This window comes from Microtus pennsylvanicus, chromosome 12 (genome assembly GCF_037038515.1).
Source record: "Microtus pennsylvanicus isolate mMicPen1 chromosome 12, mMicPen1.hap1, whole genome shotgun sequence".
NCBI lineage: Eukaryota > Metazoa > Chordata > Mammalia > Rodentia > Cricetidae > Microtus > Microtus pennsylvanicus.
Window position 1 is genome coordinate 62259762 of NC_134590.1, and position 24072 is coordinate 62283833.

At 39.7% G+C, this 24072-nt stretch overlaps 1 protein-coding gene across 2 annotated transcripts in view; it reads right to left on the reverse strand.

Moving 5' to 3' along the window:
- Positions 1-24072, reverse strand: part of Htt (huntingtin) — a 139586-nt gene that overhangs the window by 84494 nt on the left and 31020 nt on the right. The window contains exons 8-19 of one of the 2 annotated variants that reach the window (XM_075943833.1): positions 23018-23196; positions 21179-21383; positions 16306-16353; positions 12425-12505; positions 10940-11280; positions 6460-6586; positions 6108-6226; positions 4981-5092; positions 4650-4787; positions 3759-3917; positions 3412-3509; positions 1881-2020 (exon numbers count right to left, since the gene is read on the reverse strand). In XM_075943833.1, coding sequence (XP_075799948.1) covers positions 1881-2020; positions 3412-3509; positions 3759-3917; positions 4650-4787; positions 4981-5092; positions 6108-6226; positions 6460-6586; positions 10940-11280; positions 12425-12505; positions 16306-16353; positions 21179-21383; positions 23018-23196 — 1747 coding nt within the window. Of the gene's footprint in view, positions 1-1880; positions 2021-3411; positions 3510-3758; positions 3918-4649; positions 4788-4980; positions 5093-6107; positions 6227-6459; positions 6587-10939; positions 11281-12421; positions 12506-16305; positions 16354-21178; positions 21384-23017; positions 23197-24072 lie in introns of both variants that reach the window. The other variant, XM_075943832.1, reaches the window with a different exon arrangement.

Genomic DNA, 24072 nt, shown 5'->3' on the forward strand with positions numbered 1-24072 from the left:
ACAGAGAGGGAAAACACAAACACACTGCAACTTCCACTCAAGTGACCAGCTGTGTGCCCATTCCACAGTCCTAACGGCAGAGACACATAATCCTTTAGAGATATTCTACTAATGGGATACAGTAACCCACAGGGTCTACAGTAGCTATAAAAATCAATCAAACAAGCTGGAGAGATGACTCCATGGTTAAGGGCTCTAGTTGCTCTTCCAGAGGACCAGGGTTCAATTCCCAGAAGTCACAGACAGTTCACAACTGCTTGTAACTCCAGTTCCAAGAGTCCCAATTCCCTTTTCTGGACTCCATGGGTACTGCATGTATGCGGTATATACACATACATGCAGGCAAAAACAAAACAAACAAAGAACAGTAACAACACACACACACAAATCTAAATAATAAAGATATATTTCCCTTCTAAGAGAAATATAAGGCAAACGTAAACCGTTAAAAGAGAACATCTCTAACCAAAACGTATTCTTAGGAAAGATATAACATGTTACATTTTGGGGATTTTTATTTATAGGAGGTGGGTAAGTAGTGTGTGTTTCTCCAGAGGTCACTCAGATGTTTCTTAGAAGCCATCCACTTTGTCAGGTTTTTCGGTTTGGGAGTGGAAGGGGTTAATGGTTTTTAAAATATGTATTAAAATTAGCTAGCTGGACTCAGTTTATATAATCTCAATCTTATTGGCAGCATCCAAAGCAACATAATCAGAAGGCAAACGTAAGCCTTCTTTCCATCAGGCCTGATAAGGGTGTTTAGACTTTGGCTACATTGATGGTAGTTTATTTACAGTCTGTTTGATCCATGCCTTCTGGTCTGACAACTACAGTGAGCAGAGTAGTTGTCTACCTTCTTCATGAAAGACTTGGTGGTCAGGAGGAACTAGATTATGGTAGAACTGACAAGCTTGTTTCTCTCAGGAATGTTCTTGAGACTATGGTATTTAGGCTGTCTAAGGGGAAGGTGAGTAATGTATGGATGGATACCTTCCACACTGTCTTCTGGGCTTCCACTGTCTTCACTTGGGCTTTAGCTTTAAAGGTTAGAGGGAGTTTTCTTCTTAAATTTCAGTACCACCTTGTATTTTAAGACAGGGTCTCTCCCTAAACCTAAAGCTTGCCTACTAAACTAGGCAAGGTGGCTGGCTGACCAGCAAGGCCCAGAGACCCAACCTATCTCCACTTCTCCAGTGCTAAGATAACCACATCTGCTTTCACGTGAGTGCTGGAATCAAATTCAAGTCCTATTTGTGCAGCAAGCATCCATCTCCCTAACCCCTCAAGCTGTTTTATTTAAATTGAAACAAAATACTATTAAGCCATCTTCCTTAAATCAGAATAAAGGTAAGTACATTAAAACATAGCCTTATAGCCTTTTCTATAAGCTTGAAACAAGGTTTCAAACAAAAAAATCAAAAGGGCTAGAAAGATGGCTCAGCAATTAGGAATACTTTCTGCTCTTCCAGAAAATGGGAGTTCAGTCCTCAGCAACCATATCAAGAGGCTCAGAACCATTTAACTCTGCTCTAGGGGATGTCATTCCTCTGGCCTTCTCAGGCACTTGCATTCATATGAACATACCCACATGCCCAAAAACATACATGATCATGCATAATTAAAAATAATAAAACTAAATCATATATTTTAAATTCCTACCATCCAGAAAGCCAAGACAAGCAGAAAAATCTATTCTTTTTTCAATATGAAAATCTACAAATTCAGAGTTCAACTAAAAGTACTGTGAGCTACCACACGTTCTCTTCCTAAACCTCAGTTGATGCTAACAGGCAGTATACACAACAGCCATGCCAACTACAGAGGCTTCACGACTTTTGGTTCCTAATTTGGACTTCTGAATCTGAACTTGGTTCCCTTACCTGAAGTCAATCTCTGCAAGGGTTTCCAGCAGTTCAGTCCTCACCAACCAGTAGGAGCTGTTCTTCAGAGGCAACATATCAATGAGCAGTTGTAATCCCAAGTCACTGTAGCTGCTACTGCAAAGACTCAGGACACAGTGCTGGAAAACCCAGCCCAAGGCAGAAGGCATCAGAATCAGACACTTCATCTTAAGACAGCACTCCTATACATGTACCTATTTTGTCCTGTTCTATTTGTAAGCAGCAACAAGAAAGCTTCAGGTTCCCAAAAGTACTCAAGACAAACCTTTCTCTTAATGTGTTTGAGTTTAATAGTCAGTGTTCCTATTACACATAATTTTGTTTTCCCTGCCTCCCATTACTTGATTCCTAAGCCACAATCTCAGAAACACTAATCATCAATTTAAAAGAAAGAGGATGAAAAGGAGCCTCAGGCCCTACATAAGGACTTCTATCAAGGAGAATCTTGAATGTTACTGGGTTTTGCTGATGAACAAGGAAACTAAGCGGGTCTTGTACTGCTATTTCCCCTGCAGTCTCAGAGCCTAGAGACATTAACCTGTAAGTATCCTATACACGGATGACTCAGACCAGACACAGTCTACCCATCAGATAGAATCTGTGCTATCAGCATAGCCTCTTTGCTTAAAAGATACAACTGACTAAAACTTAATTTAAAAAAGAGGAGCTGGTGGCTGGAAAGATGGGTCACTGGCTAAAAGCGCTTACTTATCTTTTAGAGGACCTGAGTCTGGTTCCCAGCATCAACATCAGGTGACTCATAATCACCCCAAATTCCAGTTCCAAGGCCCTCTTCTGGCTTCTGTAGCTACTGCACTTACATACACAAGCTCATTCTCTCTTCTCTCTCTCTCTCTCTCTCTCTCTCTCTCTCTCTCTCACACACACACACACACACACACACACACACACACACAAACACACACCATTAAAAAATAAAATCTTAAGAAGTTGGAACCAGAAAAACATTACTTTGAGGTTATTAAATTTTAAAAAGGGAAGATATTCTCCTCCCTAGATTTAACCACTGTGTTTTTGTTTTGATTTTCTTTGATTAAATTTTCTGCTATGGCCAACTGTGACTTAGACAGCTGACAGGAAATATTCCATCTCACTCTTACTTGAGAAGCCAAGGCACTTTTCACAAAAGACACAAACACAAGGCCAGTTAAATAATAATCATAATACCATTGCAGCTCAACAAGTCCACAATCTTAAAAGAGTATTTTTAAAAATTCAACAAATTTGATATTTGATAATAGCAAGGTACATTTTTAAACATTCTGTTTAGGAAAAAGAATGATTCAAATAAAGATTCCAATAATTAAACCTAAAACTTTATAAAATTTTAATATTATGACAAGACAATGTTTTTCAAAAGCTGAGTGGTAGATTCCTGCAAATTATTGCTTACATGTTATGGAAATGTGACCTATTAGTTCCAAATTTAACTGTATCAATGGCAAGCTCACTAAACCAAGGAACAGTTTATGTAAAACATTATACTCACCCTAACAGCTGTACAAGCCAACTTGCAAGTAACAGAAGACTCATCCTTCAAAGTTTTCTGCAGCAAAGGAATGCAGTCCACCAGAGAGAACGTATTTCCTGACCAGAAGAATGAGCAAAAAATGTCTGTATAGAAACATGATCGCTTTCTGAATGGAGATGAAGGAGGAGTGGATGGGGAAGGAAGTAGATGCGAAAGGGGAGGGGACAGGAGGAGAGGAGGGAAGGGAAACTGGTTGCTATGTAAAATAAATGAAATAATGTTAAATTAATTAATTAATTAATTAAAAAATGAAACATGAACCTGGGAACAATATACAGAATTCACCAGGACAAGTTGTCCATTACCTGTCAGTGTTTTAATATTGCCCAGCCAGTCGCCAACACGGAGTCGAGACCTGCTGAGTATTGAGTAGATGAGGGTTCCACAGAGAATGGCAGTAGCTCCTCGGACCTGTGGGTCTCCATGATCGATGTAGTTCAAGATGTCAGAGACATACTGTTCCTCTGTGGACACAAAAGGCCCAGCCTAAACCTTCTCCATCAACAAATTTATACTACAAATAAAGCTTCATTCTCAGAAAAGAAAAGGGACATTTTACATCTGCAAAGGACTTGACCATAATATACTAAGTAGTAAAAGATATTTGAGGTTTAAAGATTCTAGATTCATCACACTCCAATTATCTCAATACATCAGAATTTCTAGATTGTGATTCCAGGTTATCAGACAAACTTCCAAGACTTCATTTGAAAATAAAGATTAGAACCAACCAATCTAGTATACATTTGTTAACTCTAAACACAATAACATGGGTTTGTCCAGTCACTCAAAGAAAGATAGTAGAAGATACTTTTCGCTCCAAGAACAACTGTGTCCAATGGGAACAGGGTGCTTTCTTGGCAAGTCTTAGTCTGAATGTCGATTTCTGACCAGGTGAATGTGATACAAAGCAACTTAACAATGCAGATTGTGATTTAAGAAGAAATCCAGGACATGTATAAATAGATACATTTCTAAGCTTCTTTTTTATGACTTGAGTGCTTCCACTACACATATAACATCTAAGGGAGTCAAGAGACTAAAGGACATAACCATGTGCACATCTGGAGAGCTCCAACACAGATGAAACACCCAAGCTAACTGGAAACACTCACTATCCTATGACAAAGAAGGCAAGACTGTGAGATAGCTTAAGTATTGACTACCTGAGGGGAAGAAGTGAATATTCAACATACCAGCACTTTCCATGGTGTCAAGAGGTACTTTATACAGTTTGCTGAAGAATGATTCTGGATGAAGGGCCACGGCTGCACCAATACAGCTGAGGGCCAGGGCCTTCACACTGACCCTCACATCTCTGTCTGGAACCAGTGCTGCAAAGGAACCACCCAGACTCCTTTAACATTTTCCAAGAAATAAAACCCACCCCTCTCATTTCCTCCCTTTCTCACCAACTAATGGAAAGTAAAGTTCATCCCAATAACAAGATGCCAACAGACCCAACAAATTGACTTCTAAACCTGTAAGTATCCCCCCTCGACTCTACAGCTGTTCTGCTGTACTTACCTTTCTTTTCCCCAGTTAACAAAAAGGAAGCAGATAACAGGCGGACACAATGGACCAGAGGAGCAGAATCATCATCATTAGGCTGCCCTATGTTACCTTTGATTCGGCAAGCCTAGAAGAGAGAAGTAAACATTTGATTCACTAGTTCAGTCAACAAAATGAACCACACCAGGGTGCTAGAAACAGAGATGCCTATACTTAGCTACCTCCATGTCTGACCTCAAAAAAAAAAAAACAGAGTTGGAACCCTAAAACACAGGACCCTAGGTCTGTGGAGAGGTGCACAGGAAGGTGTTAAAACCCAGCAATCAAGAAACACAGTTGGCAAGCCACAGTGTCTACTGGAAATGTAGAAGATACTATGAGTTCCAGGCCAGTCAAGGCTATACAATGAGAACCTATCTCAAAAAAACAAAACAAACACATGAACAAAAGGATACCAGACAAAGGAAAAAGCTAGAGAAGCCCAAAGGTTAAAAGGATATAACAAAAAACTGGAGGGCACTTTCAAAGATGCCATTTTGACTGATGGGATTAAATAACAAAATGTATTCATGACTTCAAGGAATGTAAAGTTATTGTAAATACAGTAATGTGCATGAAAAGCAAACGACACAAAGATGTTTTAAACAGTTGAGTAAACAAAACCAAGAATTGCTGCAAAGCTCTGCAAAAGCCTCAAAGGAATTATATAGGATTATCAGGCAAGGCAGAGCTAAGCATAGGCTACAACTGTGTAAGGGGAATTCTGAGGAGACAGAACGAGGCAACTGTTAAGAATGTGGGTATTCAGCCGGGCAGTGGTGGCGCACGCCTTTAATCCCAGCACTCAGGAGGCAGAGGCAGGCAGATCTCTGTGAGTTCGAGGCCAGCCTGGTCTACAAGAGCTAGTTCCGGGACAGGCTCCAAAGCTACAGAGAAACCCTGTCTCAAAAAACAAAAACAAAAACAAAAAAAGATTGTGGGTATTCCTAGAGAGGCAAAAAGAAGGACAGAGGTCTGGGAGTGTCCAGTGTTTCTAGAGCAAAGAAATAAGCCCAGAACTGGGATAGGAACAATGAGAACATCAGAAACCAGGGAAATTCCAACACCTTACACGCAAGCAAACTCCTGAATATGTAGCTCACCTTGCTTTCTGGGTCATTCGCTTCAGCAACTTCATCTCTGGATATAAGCTTATCTATACTGCTGTCAGAAGGTTGTCTGTTATGACCCATTCTCTCCAATAAGTGTGCTTGTTGAAGGGCTTTAAAAATAGAAATCATGATTAAGTAACAAGTTTCCAATCAAACTATGTTTATATTTACACAAAGACAACATGAAGGAACAGGATTTTAATCAAGATCTAATTAAACCTAAATTACCATTTTCAGCTGCTATTTACAACTCAAAAATAAAAATAATGATACCAAAAAATTTCCTCTTGGAAGTAAAGATATCTAAGGCTCATAACATTTCCATCATATAAAGTAAACTTACCCAGAGAAGAGTTTCTGAAAACATCTGAAACTTCACTGGAAAGAATACCCGCAGCCTCCTCCTCATCTTCTTCCTGTGGCTGTCCTATCTGCATGCCTAAATACTGGCTGTCAGCACCATCTAATACCTGTGCAGATGAAGGGGGACTATCAGGGGCAAGTCCTCCAACATGAAGGAAAAGCCACCAAGAGAATTGAGCATTTTTATAAAACTTTTTATTTATTCTTTGTGGCTTTCACATCATTCATCTTGGTCCCATTCATTTCCCCATCCCTTCGTATCTGCCCTCTACTCATACAACCTGCCTCCCCATCGTACCCCCCCCAAAAAAAATAAAAATTAAATTGAAAGGAAAAAGGGAGGGAGGGAGGAAGGATGTGGAAGCTCCAGTGTGACAGTGAATCACACAGTATAACCTTCAGTATACACATATCTTTACTTGCAAGTGTTCATTGCAAAGAGTCATTGGTCTGGTTCCAGGCCTCTAGTCTCTGCTACACTTCTGATCCTGGGCCCGCATTGGGACTCCCCACAAGACAAGGACAACCTGCTGTTACCCTGTGTCTTGGAGATCCTATAGCTTTGAATCTGCAGAACCAGCCCCTTCATGTGCTCCACACGTCACATAGATGGGGTGTATGTTGGGGTAGACCAACACATAGCTCTGGTTCTGAAGCCGGGTGGTTGCAGGGTTGGTCAGCCCACGAGTTTTTCCCAATTCCTCAAGACCAGCATGAGCTCTCCAGCATTACCCTGGCTATTTCACCCTAAATAGCAAGGATCAAGGAGCAAAGGCTGGTTCTCCTACCTTCATACCCTCCAGGCAAGCTCACCCACACGTGTACCATCAAGGCCAGCCCTATTGTATTGCTCAGGTGAGGTGAAATGGCCAGTCTCCTGAGTTCTATAGCCAGTGAGGGGGCCAGAATAGCTCTCCTGTTCTTATGACCTCAGGGAGGGCCAGCTCTCCCACCTGCCAAAGGCAGAGTATGGGGGGTGGGAGCATACCTCCCTCACTCATGCCAGCTTATGGCAGATGAGGGGTGGGACCAGATCTCCCACACTCAAATTCTCTGGGTAGGCTGATGAGTAGCCAAGGACAATGGCACTGGGTTTTGATCCTACTGCATGCACTGGCTTTGTGGGAGCCTAGTCTGTTTGGATGCTCACCTTCCTAGACCTGGATGGAAGGGGGAGGACCTTGGACTTCCCACAGAGCAGGGAACCCTGACTGAGGGGAGGGGGAGGGAAATGGGAGGCGGGAAGGAGGTAGAAATTTTTTCAATTAAAAAATTTTGTCTTCATAAGCAAATTTTACAGTAAGTTAAAAACAAAGACAAGGCTTTTAGGTAAGAATATAACAACAGATTATCTCCACTAAATTTATAAATACTTCATATTGTCCAGTCATGAACCTAGAGCAGATTCTGTGGAAAAAATCCCTGGAAAGAACAGCGAGGTAGAACCAATGAGAATTCATTCAAGAATGTGGAGAAAAGAGGGCACTATAGCCTAGAGCCAAAATATCTTTCGGCATCTTCAGCCCACTGATAGTCATTTGTTATCTTCTTCTGTTTGTGACCTAACATCTTTTCTTTGCTTCTTTTGTTGCTGTTGTTTTCCAAGAAAAAAAGGATTTTTCTGTATAACCCTAGCTATCCTAGAACTTGCTTTGTGGACCAGGGTGACCTTGAACTCAGAGGTACAACTGAGATTAAAGGTGTGGGCCACCACTCCCAACTGATCTAACACCTTTTAAACCCTTAAGAAATCCTTTTAAGATGTACAAATAGAACCCTAGTTTCCGCTTATTAAAATCTTCCCACTTCACTTCAACCTGTCTGAGATAACTACCACTGTATTTGAAGACTATCTTCATTTATGGATTTCTTTTTTCTATTATTATGAAAACTTCACTAAACTGTCACCACACAGGAACACAGAAACCAGAGTAACCTAAATCTGTGTTCTTGGGCCACAGTCACTAATATTTGGCTTCAGAATAAACTTACTCTTATCCCCTTTGAGATGAGAGCTGTATTTCTGTGTCAACAATTCCATATTGCAAAATGTTTCTTATCTACTTAACACTTCTGTGTAATTTACCTGAAAACTGAGCAACTGCTGCTGGAGATATGGCTCAGTGGGCAAAGTGTTCACTGTGCAAGCATGAAGACCTGAGTTCAGATCCCTATCACCTAAGTAAAACCAGGTGTAACAGCGTGCATCTATCACCCCAGCTCTGGGGGTTGGGATGAAGTGGGTACCAGAAGTTTGCTGACCAACTAGTCTAGCCAAAAAGGTAATCTTTGGGTTCAGTATGAACCCAAAGTAAGGTGCACTGGGGCTGGGGAGATAGCTCAGTGGCTAAGAGTGCTTGTTTTGCAAGCATAAGGACTGAATTCAAAACCCCTAGAACACAGGGTCAGGGATGGATAGAGATAGGTCCTGCAATCTCATTTGCCAACTAGCTAAACCAAAACTGTGAGCTTCTAATTCACTGAGAAATCCTGCCTCTGCTTCTACTTGAGCATGCATAGGAAAGGATGCATGCACACTCATCATGCACCACACACATACAAAATATACCATAAACGCAAAATAATTTTTCTGTATCATGAAAAACATATTCCAAATTTTTCAATAAAAGACAAATAGTCTATATAATCAAGAACAACTGAAAATAAATTTCCCGCTCTGTCTTCCCTTGAGTGGGTTTGCCTAGGCTCTCTAAAAACAGATCAACTGCTCAGCAGGTGAAGTGAAGAATTTCACTATCATCATAAGGAACATCAATTGGCCACCTGGAGAGGCAGAACCAGATCAGATATTTGCAGTCATATTGTGTGTGTGTGTGTGTATAGAGTAGGTGCATGCATATTTATGAGCATGTATGTGAAGCCCAGAGGTCAATGACTAGTATCTTCTTAATTGCTCTCATTTTTGAGACAAGTCTCTCAGTGACCCTGGAGCTTACCCAACTGGGATAGACTGGTTAGCCAGCAAGTCACCGTCTCTACCTTCCCAGTGCTGGGATTACAAGTGTGCAGTACCCTTTTAACTGAGGATCCAAATTCATGCTTGCATAGAAGCAACTTACGGAAGCCATCTCCTCAGCTACTGTGGTCACAACACATACTCATCTCTAACTTGAATTCTGTGTTTTATATCCAGTCTAGTATCTCATTTATATTTCAGAAATGCAGGGTCCAATATAAAATTCAAAGGCAAGTCAAAATATCCTGCCATATTCTTAAAATATATTCTACACTAGCTAATATTTAATTATATGCACTTAATATTAAATGTAAAAACTGTTCTACTTTTGGTTTATGACCAAAAGTATTGAAAGCGGGATCTTAGAGATATTTTGTAGATCTATGTTCATAGTGCCACTATTCATAATCGTTAAAATGTAAAGGTAACCCAAATATTCACTGAAAGATGGAAGAGCAAAATGTGGCCTATCCATATAATGGAACATTATTTAGCCCTAAAAAATGGGGAAATTCTCACCCATGCTACACAGAGAGCATTATGTCAAGTAAGTCAGTCATATAATGGTAAATACCACATGATAAGCAAGCTACATGAAAAACCTAGTCATCAAACTTGTACTGTCAACAGAAACAATGGTTACAAGAGGAGTGCACATGTCTTTACAAAGGGCTAGAATTCACAAGATGAACTTAATGGAAGTTGTGGTGGTGATTCCACCTGACTGTTTAAATATATTTAATACCACTGAGCTAAATGCTGAAAAATAGGTAAGATGATTTTGTTATATGTTATTTTATTACATTAAGAAGAGAAAGAGGAAGAGAAGAAAGCAGCAATTCAGAATGTAGATCAGGTGTGGATCATGCCTACATTTCCAACAGTTCAAAGCTAAAGGAGGCAGACCTCAAATTTAAGGCCAGCCTAGGCTAGGACCCTATTTTAGAAATACAAAACAACAAACTGTCAAGCAAGCAAAAAAAGAAACCACAACTCAGCACCCACTTGCACCAAACTTTCTGATTATACAATCTTTGAGAAGTCACAAGGACAAAGATATGTTCTACTACAAAATGGAATGTGGTGTAAGTATGTTGAAAGGTCAAAAAGTGCCAAAAAAACACACAGTATTAATATTAACAACCACATTTCATTAAGACCACAGGCATTTACAATAACAAGCTCCTTGAAGATTTTAAAATAGCTGTACAACCAGGTCCAATCAGGTAGTAAAGATATGACAAGTGAATAAGACGCATAGAATTAACTTAACTTTGACCTCCATAGTTTAATACAAAAGATACTAGGTGATTTTTTTCAATGGAGGCATCGAACAAAGTCAAGTTTTTTGTTAACCATCTATGCACTATTAATGTGAAGTAATAAAGAAAATAATAGGTCCAAGTGTGGGCATTTAGCAAATGAACTCGGGAAGACAAACAGACCCAACATAAGAGAACCAGGCCACCCTCTACCCACTCACAATTTCAGAACTGTCTGAAGGAGTCACAGCTGAATCAGGCCCTTCAGTGGTGGTCTGAGAGCTGTCACTGATGGGTGAGGAGGCCTGGGTCCCATCATTCAGGTCCATAGCAGGGTCGGATGGGACAGCACTGAACTGGCTGGAGCTATGGCTCAAGATGTCCTCCTCATCTCCATCAGTAGCAGCACTGGTCAAGTCACAGCTCGACAAATCCACAGAGTCTGCTTGAAGTGTGTGCTGGGACCGTGGCTGCTCAGTGATGATGTCATGACTTACAGAACCAGGAGTGGAGACACCCGAAGAAGTAGCAAGCTCTCCACCAATCTCACTCTTCACAGAGGCTAGAAATCAAAGGTATACAAAATGACAAAAAGTTCATTATATTGAATATTGTAACGATGAAACAACTTGGAGCATGGTGAAAAAAGATTGAACAGCACAGAGGAGTTGGTTGAAACAAGTAGATTCTTTATGGCTGCGAATATTATCAAATGTGTTCTATAATAAAACCCAAAGCAAGTCTTAACCAACTCTAAATCACACAAAGGACATGTGTAACTCAAAGGCAGCTGGTCAGGGACACAAGAAGACTCACAGGAACTCTAAACAAGCAACAACAGCAGTGACTGCATCATCCCTTTAGGGTAGGCTTGCCTTCTTCCACCTCACCTCCACTCCAGTCCTAGCCTCCTATAGGATAAACACACTCCATATTTTCCTAGTTGAATTTTGAAATTCCCACTTACAAACATGATGTGAGATAAAAATCACTCAGTGCCCATTCTATAATATTTAACATTTATTCATCCTTATATGTTTGGAAGGACTTTCAAAAACTAAGTGGGTGATTTGTATTGCAGGAAATGAAAGCTGCCCATGATTGGGAATAGTAGATTGTAACAAAAAAAAAAAAGTGTGTGCTTCTAGTAAGCTGATAGCATGGCTTGTTTTAAGAAATAAAACAATAATCACAAAAACAAAATCACTTCAAAAAACAAACAAGGTGTGAGCAGTAACCAGGTGAAGGCAACTGGGTCACAGGTAACTGAGTTTTATACTAGTCTAGGTAGGCCAAAGTTCTTCTGTTGACTTCTTATCTTGTAAGCATTGAGGAGGAGTCCATTGACACTATTCAAATTTTCCTTACCAAGTATATCAAGAGGTCTTGTTTATATTTACCTAAAATAAACATAACCAAAGCTGTCAGCATTTTATATAGTTATTAGTGTTTTAAGATAATACCTGTGTTTATTAAAGTACATAAATAATCTTACATGACTACTTACAAGGATGATTAACTTTTAAATAGCCTAAAACAAGAAAAGCACACAGCCACACGCATTCAGAGTGAACATTACAAAAGCAGCTGAACTATAAAAGTCACCCCTGCCCCACAATGCCATCTGCAGGCTTAGGTGATAAAGGGGGCATGAGATGGTAGGAGTGAGTGAAGGCTGACATTGGCTGCTCACAAACAACAACTACCTGCAAAGGCTGAGCTGCTGACATCTGACCTGGACTCAGAGTCATCTTCCAAGGCTTCTTCTTCTCCTAAGAGCACTTTGCCTAGAAATAATACAAAAATATTACTTTTTAATTTTATTAAAAATAAGGGTTTTTCTTAAAGCAAATAAATAATCAGGCATGGTGCTATACACTTTTAGTCCCAGCACTCAGAAAGCAGAAAAATCTATGAGTTTGAGGACAGTCTGGTCTATACAGCAAGTTTTAGGCTAACCAAGGCTATACAGTGAGACTGTGTCTCGAAAAACAAACAAAAATCAAAAAACAAGCATTCTAAATTGGAAATCACAAGTATATTTAATTTACCCTCATACAATTTATCCATCGTGTGTTTTATGTTACTGCAATGTTAAAGAATGAAAAGAGAATATACCACGAAGTAATCTTTTACTGATTTAAATTGCTGCAGTGAGTTAAATAACTTATTATTACTTAATGAATGGGTTGCTTATAGCTGAAAAGGTGCAAGTCTATCAATCAACCCTTGGAATATCCATGTTCTACCTCCAATGGCAAATAAAAACTTGAAAACAAACTCTTACATGTAAGTAAGTCACTTTCATTTTATTATCTTTTCATATTTTAGACTATAGCTAAGACTCTGGGAGGACAAATATTTTCTTGCAATGTTTTTAAAATACATTTTATAGTTTATGCTTAAAATCATATTAGAAAGAAAAATCAGGCTAAGTATCTTTATGGTTATATTACATTCAAACATCATTAAACACCACCATTATGGTTTGATCTTGATTGTCAGCTTGACTGAAGTGAGAAATGCCTAAGAGATTTCCAGAGAGGACTGAGTAACTAAGAGGGAAGATTGGTGCTCACAATTTGAAATAAAAAATTAAGACCAAGGAAGCCTATCAGTACAGGAATTAGCCCCTGCTTTCTGGTTGCAGTGAGATGAGATCCTCCATCACATCTTCCCTGCCATGATGGACCAAGACCTCTGAAACTGTGGCCAAAAATAAATCTTTCTCCTGGAGTTTTTTATATCAGTTATTTCGTCACACTGAGGCAAAGTAAAAATGATACTATAAAATTACATCATTAAAAACACAAGCTTATAAGCAAAGAAGACACAAATCTGTGCTAAATTAACACAGCAATTTGACATAAATACTAAGCCTTTCATTAACAGAACATGTAGTTTAAGAAATCAAAGACTCGGGACTGGAGAGATGGCTCAGAGGTTAAGAGCACTGGCTGCTCTTCTAGAGGTCCTGAGTTCAATTCCCAGCAACCACATGGTGGCTCACAACCATCTGTAATGAGGTCTGGTGCCCTCTTATGGCCTGCAAGCATACACACAGACAGAATATTATATACATAATAAATAAATAAATATTAAAAAAAAAGAAATCAAAGACTCAAGAAATTAAGACCCAAGAACAGTGAATTTAGATCTTAATGAAGCCGTTTCTACCCTCCAAGTCAGTAGCTGATGATTATGTTCTGGGGAGAGGCCCCTAGGGCAGATTACTTGAAGACATAAAAGAAAAGTTGCCAGGATCTGGAGAGATGGCTCATAGGTTAAGGGTACTAGCTGCTCTTTCAGAGGACCAGGGGTTCAATTCCTAGCCCACTATAACTCCAATTCCAAGGAATCTGGCACCTTACACAGACATGCATGTAGGCAAAACACCTACCAATGCACTAGAGATTAGACAGACGAACGGACAGATGGAGGACTACCAAAAAAAGAAAAGGCTCCGGGCTGCTCCTAATGGTGGATAAATTCTACGTGCTCCACAACTCTGCTTTTATCTATTTTATATCTGGCAGGTTACACTTGTCCAGTTAGGTTTTATCACTGTGATAAAACACCATGCCAAAAGCAAAATGGGGAAAAAGTAAGGGAATCAGAGTAGAAACCTGGAGGCAGTAACTGAAGCAGAGACCCTGAAGGAATGTTGCTTACTGGCTTGCTCAGTCTGCTTTCTCATAGCACCCAGCACCACCAGACCAGGGATGGCAACACCCAGAGTGATCTGGACCTTGCTATATCATCAGTCAAGAAAAGGACCACAGGCTTGTCTACAGGCCAATCTAGTGAGGACATTTTCTTATGATTCCTTCTTCCAAAATGATTCTACTTTATATCAAGCTGATATATAACTAGCCAGCACAATATTTGAAGAAAAGACTCTTCCAGTTATAACAAAAAGTTTTAAAATCACTGGTCTAAATAAAAAATTATCACATTGAGGAATAGTAGAAAGCAGAAATCATCTCAATATCACCTTTGTCACCATCTCTGGACAAAGTAAGTATGGAATAAGTTAGCAGACTGACTTCACCAAGTGTTCACAGATCTATAAAGCATAATATTTCTTAGAATTCTTCTGGCCTTTAAACATTTGCAGTGCTTTCTAAAATCTCAGTAAGGGTCTAACACTCTGACGGCTCAAACACTCAGCTTTCTTTTTAAGAGGCGAGGTTTGCCATATAGTCTAAAGGACTCCTGCCCCGGGCTCCAGGTGTGCATTATGATATCTGGCTCCCCAAATCTTCAAGTAAGGGCTGGAGAGATGGCTCAGTGGTTAAGAGCATTGCCTGCTCTTCCAAAGGTCCTGAGTTCAATTCCCGGCAACCACATGGTGGCTCACAACCATCTGTAAAGAGGTCTGGTGCCCTCTTCCGGCCTGCAGACATGCACACAGACAGAATATTGTATACATAATAAATAAATAAATATTTTAAAAAAATCTTCAAGTAAATGTTCCATTAATTCAGTGGGAACTGGAATGTTATTCCTGTTAAGAACTCATTCAAAAATGAGGTGTACTACAAACCCAGCACTTGGGAAGGAAAGCCAGGAAGATTTTGAGCTCAAGGCCAGCTTGCACTATACAGTGAGGACCTGTCTCAAAACTTTAAAAAAGGAAAAAAAAAATACATCAAATTTAATATGGCAAATAATACTCAAATGTTCAAATTACAACACAGAAAACAAATATATCTTTTAAGATTTTAAAATAAAAATGAAATTCTTTCCCATCGATAGCTATAATGCAAAAGAAAATGGTTGCTGCTGCAATGTGGCCACATGTATAAAGCTATTAAGTCATATCAGAAACAAGCTACCAGGTCATATCAAAAACATTGTAATAAAAATAAATAGGTCAGTATATTCATATGCACCGGGCAATAGCAGCACACACCTCTAATCCCAGAACTCAGGAGGCAGAGTCAGGCAGATCTCTCTGAGTTTGAGGCCAGCCTAGGCTACAGAGCTAGTTCTGGGACAATCAGGGCTGTCACATAGAGAAACCCTGTCTCAAAAAAACAAAAACAAACAAACAAAAAGAATATATATGCAAAAAAAATTAAATATGGCTAAAAATTGATAACCAGGCATGAGTAAAATGATGAACAAAACAAACTATTCAATGAATCTAAAAAATTTATTACAAAGGAAAGTACCTTTATAAAATACAGCGGTACATTCTCTAAAGTAGTACTGAGCCCACCTGCATCTTTATGATCTCACTGGAAAACAGTCAGACCTAGCAGCTCACTCATTATATATTGTTGTTTGGAGGCCACAAGGCAAGGAAGTAGCTCAAGAGCCTTTGGTCCACAAGGTTAAAATATTTACTCTCTGGTCCATTGCAGAAAGTTTGCAGATCTTTGACCTCAAACATTAGAAATTATGATAAACAATTCTGATATAAACAATTTTTAAAGGACAGAAAACTTCAGATTACAACGGCACTGGCACTTGCACATGCATTCACTCTTCTGGGAGGAAATATAAGCAGAGCCTGATGTATTACGCAAACACAGAAACTGTAGTTCAATACAACGCAAGACTTGGCTTTTCAAATAATCACCTTTTCGTTTTCTTGAGAGAACAGGGCTGCACGAGGAACCCCCTCCAGCTGTAAATCACAGAAAGTAACAGAAGACAGTAAGATAACAAGCTGCTAAAATCTGCAAGAAATTTAAAAATCCTTAAAAAGATTGACTCAAATACTAAAACAGCAGGACATTATTTCCCTAAGACATGCTTAAACACCAGTATCACATATTAAATGTAAAAATTACACCCATGTTCAAATGCAGAGTTCTAAAGATATGGCTAAAATGTCAAAAGAGCTCATATAAATTGCATTTTTTAAGATCTTACATTATTATTTGGTCAACCAGCAATCAAATATAAGCTTTCATTGGAAACAGTTACTAGAGATGTGTGTTTCTGTTTATTGGTTATACAACATGCTTCCCACCAAAATAACAAGAACCAAGGCCAATAGAAAAACATTTCCTGCTCATAGTCAAGGTAAGCATTTACAGTCATAAGGCCACTCACTATCAGATTTCTTATGCAGAAGGTCTCTAGTTTGTAGCTATAGGTAAGATTGGATCTTCAATGTGCGTACTGTGGCAGCCATGGCAATCCTGGGTCAGCAGAATTTATCAAAGCCACTAAATGCCAAGCCACTTCTGGAGGCTGGCACCCACAGATTCCTATCTGTCCCACCATCCAAGGGTAGCTCATGTCAGACAGGGCAGGTTGCCAAGGCCTACTCTAGGGCCCAAACTCTTTGAGCCCAAGAATAGAAAGCAGGCTAGGGAGGTGTCTGCAAGAATGGAAGGGGTTCTCTAAAATTAGGATCCAACAAGAAAAAGAATGGGCCACTTGTTTGTTTCCCTAAAGATTCATCCCTGACAATCAAACATGAGAGTCCTGCAGTGGAAGAATTCTCTTGTACACTGTAAACATTTGCCACTCGAATTAATTTAATAAAACGCTGATTGGCCAGTAGTCAGACAGAAAGTTAGGTGGGATGACCAAACTAAGGATGATAGGAAGAAGGGTAGAAGTCAGGAGTTGCCAGCCAGACACAGAAGGAGCAGAAGATGAACGTGCTAAGCTAATAAAGGTACTGACACATGGCAGAGCATAAATAAAGAATATGGGTTAACTTAAAATATAAGAACTAGTTAGTGATAGCCTGAGCTACTGACCAAGTATTTTTAAGTAATATTAAGCCTCCATGTCAGTTATTAGGGAAGCAGCCACCGGGTATTTAGGAACAGGTGAGCAGGACAGGAAACATCTGTTTATATATGGTGTTCCAATGTGGGGCTGAAATTTTCACATAAAACTTACAAAGCTTAAAAAAGGATTCTAGACACACAAGAACAGAGTCAAGCATGGCTTCTTGGTAGCTGCATTTTGGTGGGGGGGGGGGGGCTCTGTTTGCTTGCAGTGAACAGAGGTGCAGCTCCCTTAAGAGACAGCTTTCTGGCTCAGTGCTAGAGGCAAAAACAGGCCATGCTACCAAGCACATATATGGTGTTTATTAGCAGTCGGAGGCACCACTACTAGGTGAGGTATGGACCTAGAAACTTCCCAGAGATGGGGTGGTAAACGGGCCTCCACATGAGACTAGCCTCTCAGGGAACTGAGGGTGAGAAGTCTGTACCAACACACCATGATCTAAGTTACACACCAGTTGTTTGGCTCATGCAGATAGGAAAGGTTACAGATACACAATAAGGATAGAGTGAGACAATAAAGGCCATTTACTGGGTCACACTGTTTAAAAAAAATAGGCTTGAGAGAGAGAAGAGAAAGGGTAGAAACAGTCATAGATTTAAAAATAATAAAGTCCTTAAAAAGGGAATAGAGTAACAAAAAAAATGATAAACCACATTTTAAAAAGACACAGAATCTGGATTCTGTATTTTATTGTGTTGTTTTTGGATTTTTGACTGTTAATGGGCAAATAATAACTGCTGAGAGACAACTGATTGTGAAAGCTACTAAATTAAACCAACCTATATGTTAAAAATATCTTGTCTTCAAAATTTAAGTCAAAAGATATGTTACTTTGGGAGAGAGGTTATGCTTTTGTTTCCACAGAAAATGAGAGGCAGTGGATTCGTTCCCAATTAAGAAAAATCAGCAATGATAGAGGAAGATCCCCATGAAAAATCTCAATGGGAACGGATGGCCCAGATGATCCAATGTTTCAGAGCACCTCCGTTGCAGCGTCCTCTGTGTTCTGCCAGAACAGCCTCAGGGCTGCTGGCTGGGATGATCCAGTCTCACAAGACTACTCCACTCGGGACTTGACCAAAATCCTAAATTTTCTCAGAGTCCCCCCAAAGAATATCACGGCCCAGAATCAACAGGAAGTAGTCAAGAGAACTGGTGTGGGAAATCCATCTGTATATGTGTTGTTTTTATTGGTTAATAAAGAAGCTGGTTTTGGCCAATGGCTTAACAGAATATAGTCAGGCTGGAGTCAGTGAGAAGCCATGTAGCTGCCAGAGGGGAAAGACATGAGCTGCTAACTATAACCTTGGCAGTAGGCCATAAGCCTCGTGGCAAAATATAAAATAATGGAAATGGGTTAATTCTAGATGTAAGAGCTAGCTAGCAATACACAGTTTCTGTGTGATTATTCTGTGAGTCTGGGCAGCCGGGAAACAAACAAGTGGCCTCTTACTACAGAGAATGATACACAATATTCTCCTAAAAATTATGAATGTTTATCATCATTTAGAGAGGTTGGTTACAAGTTGTTATCGATAATGGTCAGGAAAAAAACCTAAACAAAAAAAAATAGATTCAAGAATTTCTTTCTGAAAAGAAAAAGGGGGAGAAGTATAGAAATTGGATAAAAATAGGATAAAAGCTTAGATTATTCAATCTACTTTAATCCAAAAAACAACTATTAATTATATTTTTTGCTTTTTTGATTTTTGTTTTTCAAAATAGCATTTCTCTGTGTAGCTATGGCTGTCCTGGATCTTGCTCTGTAGATAAGGCTAACCTCGAACTCACAGAGAACCACCTGCCCCTTCCTACCTGAGTGCTGGGATAAAAAGCCATGTGCCACCGCTGCCTAGCTAATCTTACATAGTTTACGTTAGTATAAACTTTGGTTTACTAACACAAATTTAATTTTGTCATATTGTGTGTATGTGTGTATATTATGTTTATGCAGTTTATTTAAAGATGTAATATATAATTAAGAAATACAGATTAAAAGTTATCTATAATAGCAAACTTACAGTCATGTTAGGTTATCAAGGTCATACAGAGATAGATTTCAGATAGATTTCAAAGACCTACGAATATGGCATTTAAAATGTTTTAAGAACTTAGATTTTTCTCAACAGTGAGACACATCTGCTCCTAGCAGCACCAATGACTTCAAAGAGGATGATAGGAACAACATAAAATCTGAAAGGAGTTTGTTCTCTTTATGGTAAAAGCTAGCCACTTGCACAAATAAACTGCCCTTGCCTTATTGCTGACAGTTACTGTCCAAACTAAACCAGCAGGATGCAAGAAAGGAGAATGCCGAACTTTGCCAAGACAAAGTAGGAGAGTCTGTCAAAATTTTCTGTTCATGTTAGGCTTGTAGACCAAAGACGGATGCCCCTGTTGGGAGCTGTGAACCCCCAAATCTTTAATTTCTTGTAAACAACGTGTTATGCTTGCAGCTGCTCTGAGCACAAGACCCTCAGGAGTTCCTGATGGCAGGAGAGTGGTTTCTGGTGGGTTTGGCTGGGGCGTGGCTATCAGTTACGAATCCCTATATAAGCCAACCTTGGTATACAAATAAAGGGGGGCATTCCTGTTTCAAGGATGACCCGTGTCTCTGTGAGTCTCTGTGTGTTTAAATCTCCAGGCTCTTGCCTGGCTTGCAAATGGTCCTGTAGTGCAGGCACCGCAATATAGGAGTAGTACCGTACAGTCACGTAGTACAGGAGGGCGGTACATGCCCCAACATTACAGAGGAACTTTGGGTGACTGTCCAGGCAGCTTGAGGTCTCTGTCATTAGGTAACATTTTACCTTTCTGGGGTCTTTAATGGAGTTGAAGACAAGATAGTTATAGTTTTTTTAGTTACGATAAAAGATAAATTAGGTACAAAACTTTGTACTCACAAGATAAGATAGATAACAAAGTATTTTCTCTAATTTTGCTAAATATAAATAGACTGGATATTGCAACTGTAATTCTTACTTGATAACTGTTTTTGTTGTATATAATTTTACAATGTTAAAGTTAAAGCCTTTCCTTTAATTAGACAAAAAGGGAAAAATGCTGTGGAAAGACCCTCTTGTACAATGTAAAGACTTATCACTTGAATAGGTTTAATAAAATGCTGGTTGGCCAGTAGTCAAGCAAGACGTTAGGTGAGGCAATGACAATGACATCGGTAAGGAGAAGGGCAGAAGTCAGTAGTCTCCAGCCCGACACAGAAGGTGCAGAAGATGAACATGCCAGGCTAAAAACGTACTACCATGTGGCAGAGCATAAATAAGGAATATGGGTTAACTTAAAATATAAAAGTTAGCAATAAGCCTGAGCTACTGGCCGAGCATTTATAAGTAATATTAAGCCTCCAAGTCGTTATTTGGCAAGCAGTCACTGGGTATTTGGGAATAGGCAGGCGGAAGAGAAACATCCAACTATAGGTCCTGAAAAATACTCTGCCTCATGTTTCTACTTCATTGCACCTGAAATGCAGGTGAAAGCCCAGAAGTCAGAGACCAGGCTTCAAAGGTGTGACCTCATTCTGTTATCTAGTTTCTAAACTGTAATTTATATGCAAAAGATGATGCCTACATTGTAAGTTTGGGGAAACAATTTAGGCATGAATGGCTTAGCACAGTATAGTCCAATAAAGCAACAGAAGGATATGAGCGTTACTGTATAAACTATAGCTGAGAACGTACCTAAAAGTTCCACAATGCTCCCGCTGCGGCCTCGGCCCCTGGCCTCCTCTTGAACCACAGTGAGCTGCCCAAGACCACCTGGTGTTGTCAGTGCTTGCAGCAGCTCAGGAGGAGGAGTACGGAAGAGCTGCTGCAAGAGCTCCAGAGCCCCTGTCACCACATTGTGGTCTTGGTGCTGCGTGTGATGCAAAGTCAGTTCATAAACCTAGGAGTAGAAACACAGGCCTTCAATTGTGTTTAAAATGCATTCCAAATTTCATTTTGTTTTCACTGATTTTTGTTGAATGTGTGCCTTAATTTTTGCCTCTAAAGGCTTCTTTATCACTTCTAGGGTCATTGTTGTCCACTATATTTTCTGAATTGCCATTTTTTTTCATTATATTAACTCCTTGGAAATACACAGAGCGCTTCCTCTAGGTATGATAACTCAGGATCTCCATTTCCCAAAACTGGTGAGTAGGAAAGAGAATAAAACAGACACTGCTGTGGAAACAGGTGGGGACACCCAACCGTCAGGAACATGGCTCTGACTGCAGGGGAGAGAAGAGCTAGAAATTTTAAGGATGTGAGTCGGATATTCTTGGTGTTTTTAAAATTACACCATACTATAGAAACAATGAGTTTGTCAGTTTTCTCTTTAAAGTAACTAGGGGGAAAGAGTCCACAGGTCTAAATCATAACTTCAGATAACATGTAAGTTTGCAGTATAAATATATCCTAAAAATTTCAACTACACTTATAAAATCACCATTTAAAATTTACACTTCACTGGATCCTGCATTTTTCCTTGCAAGTTTGCCAACTCTATCATAAGTTGATTTTTAAAACAAAACAAAACACAAACAAACAAACAAACAAACAAAAAAACAACCAAAACCCACGCATCTTGAAAGTCAGTGTAAAACAATAAAAAACAAAGAGTAAAAGCTTCCCAGGAAGTTACCTTTAAACTTTGACTTTAGCTCTTCTCATGCAACCTGTACACATATCCCTAAATCCTGACTGGCAAACTGCTAGACAAGCCTCATTTGGCTTTATACTTGCTCTCTACTCCCTATTTTGACTTTTTTGAGACCTACTCTGGTCTTGTAGCTACAGATAGCTTGGACTTCCTATAAGCCCAGGAGTGTAGGAAACTTGTAATTGTCTCAGCATCCCAAGTAATGGGGTCATAGGCATACACTGCTGTACCTTGATTCTGTGCCTGCTTCTGTGGATGAAGACTCACTGTAGCCACAGTCATGGGCTAGCTGTGGCTTTCACTCTACAACACTTGAGGATGTTCAAGGAAGATGGCTAGACACACACACCTTAATAGACATACTCTCTGGATCTTTGTGGAAGACATATGGGGCCCCTGCTTTTGGCAACAGCTCATATCTGGTTTCTGAAGTTACATACCAACTCCTCTGGAGTGAAGAGCACGCTATCACGCATCTCACTTCCTTCTGTCCTAACATTTCCAGAAACATGCTGCTTCCAAGGAACACATTTCCTACATTTATGGCTATGATGTAACACTAATTCTGGTGGTAGCACTGCCTAGAAATTTGGTATAAATATTTAAAATACATCTTATTAAGTATACATAAAATTATTACTATGAAGCCTATTAAAGTTACTTAATAAAAAAAATTTTCTACTATCGTGAAGAGCTTTCCCCACCCCACCCTACTACTTTTTGAGACAAGGCAACAGTGATATACTACTTCCATTTTACTCATGACCAGGCTGACGGAGGCCACAGACTACACTTTAATCCCAAAAGTTCTGGCACATGTAGACATTATTTAGTCTTTGAGTGGCCCTCAGGTAAGTGTAGGATCAGAGCTCTCTTACCTGGACAAGCTGCTCTGCAGAAGGAGAAACTTCCATTTCTTTCCGTGTCACTCCAAAACTGCCTTTTAGACTTGTGTCCTTGACCTGCTGCTGGAGCAAGGGCACTAGACACCTCAATGTGAGCAGGACACCGAGGATCAGGAGAGTGGAATGTTCTTCCTCCATGGGAACCAGCAGACCTGCAAAGGCAGCCAAAGAAGCTTATCAGCCAGTCCACTGTTGGAGAATATTATTTTAATTAGGCAAAGACATGTTACAGATATGTTACATTTCTTAATGGTGCAGAATATTACTTTAACTGTGTAAAGGTGTGTTACTTTTGTTTACTTGCACTAGTTTAAAGATGTAAGGATGTGTGTTTAATTATGTAAAGATATGTTGCATCTGTTTTACCTTCTCTGCCTAAGGCACCTTATTGGTCTAATAAAAAGCTGAATAGCCAACAGCTAGGCAGAAAATGGATAGGCAGGGCTGTCAGGCAAAGAATAAATAGTAGGAGACATCTAGGCTTAAGAAGAATAGGAAGAAAAGAAAGGAAGAAGAGCAAATGAAGAACACATCCAGGCAAGAAGCCTGGCAGACATGAGAAGCAATGAAACTAAGATATACAGAAGAAAGAACCAGGCAGTAGCAGCGCACACCTTTAATCCCAGCACTCAGGAAGGCAGAGGCAGGTGGATCTCTGTGAGTTTGAGGCAAGCCTGGTCTACAGAATGAGTTCCAGGACAGCCAGGACTACACAGAGAAACCCTGTCTCGAAAAACAAAACAACAAAACAACAAAAAGAAGACAATAAGCTCCAAGGCAAAAGATAAATAAAGAGAAACAGGTAAATCTAAATTAAAAGAGTTAGCCAGGGACTGGAGAGTTAGCTCAGTGGTTAAGAGCACTGAGTGCTTTTCCAGAGAACTCAGGTTCAGTTCCCAGCAACCAGATGGCAGCTCACAACTGTCTGGAACTCCAGTTCCAAGGGACCTAACACTCATCAAAAAACACCAATGCACAAAAAACTTAAATAAAAATAAACATAAATCAAAAGAGCTAGCCAGAAAAGA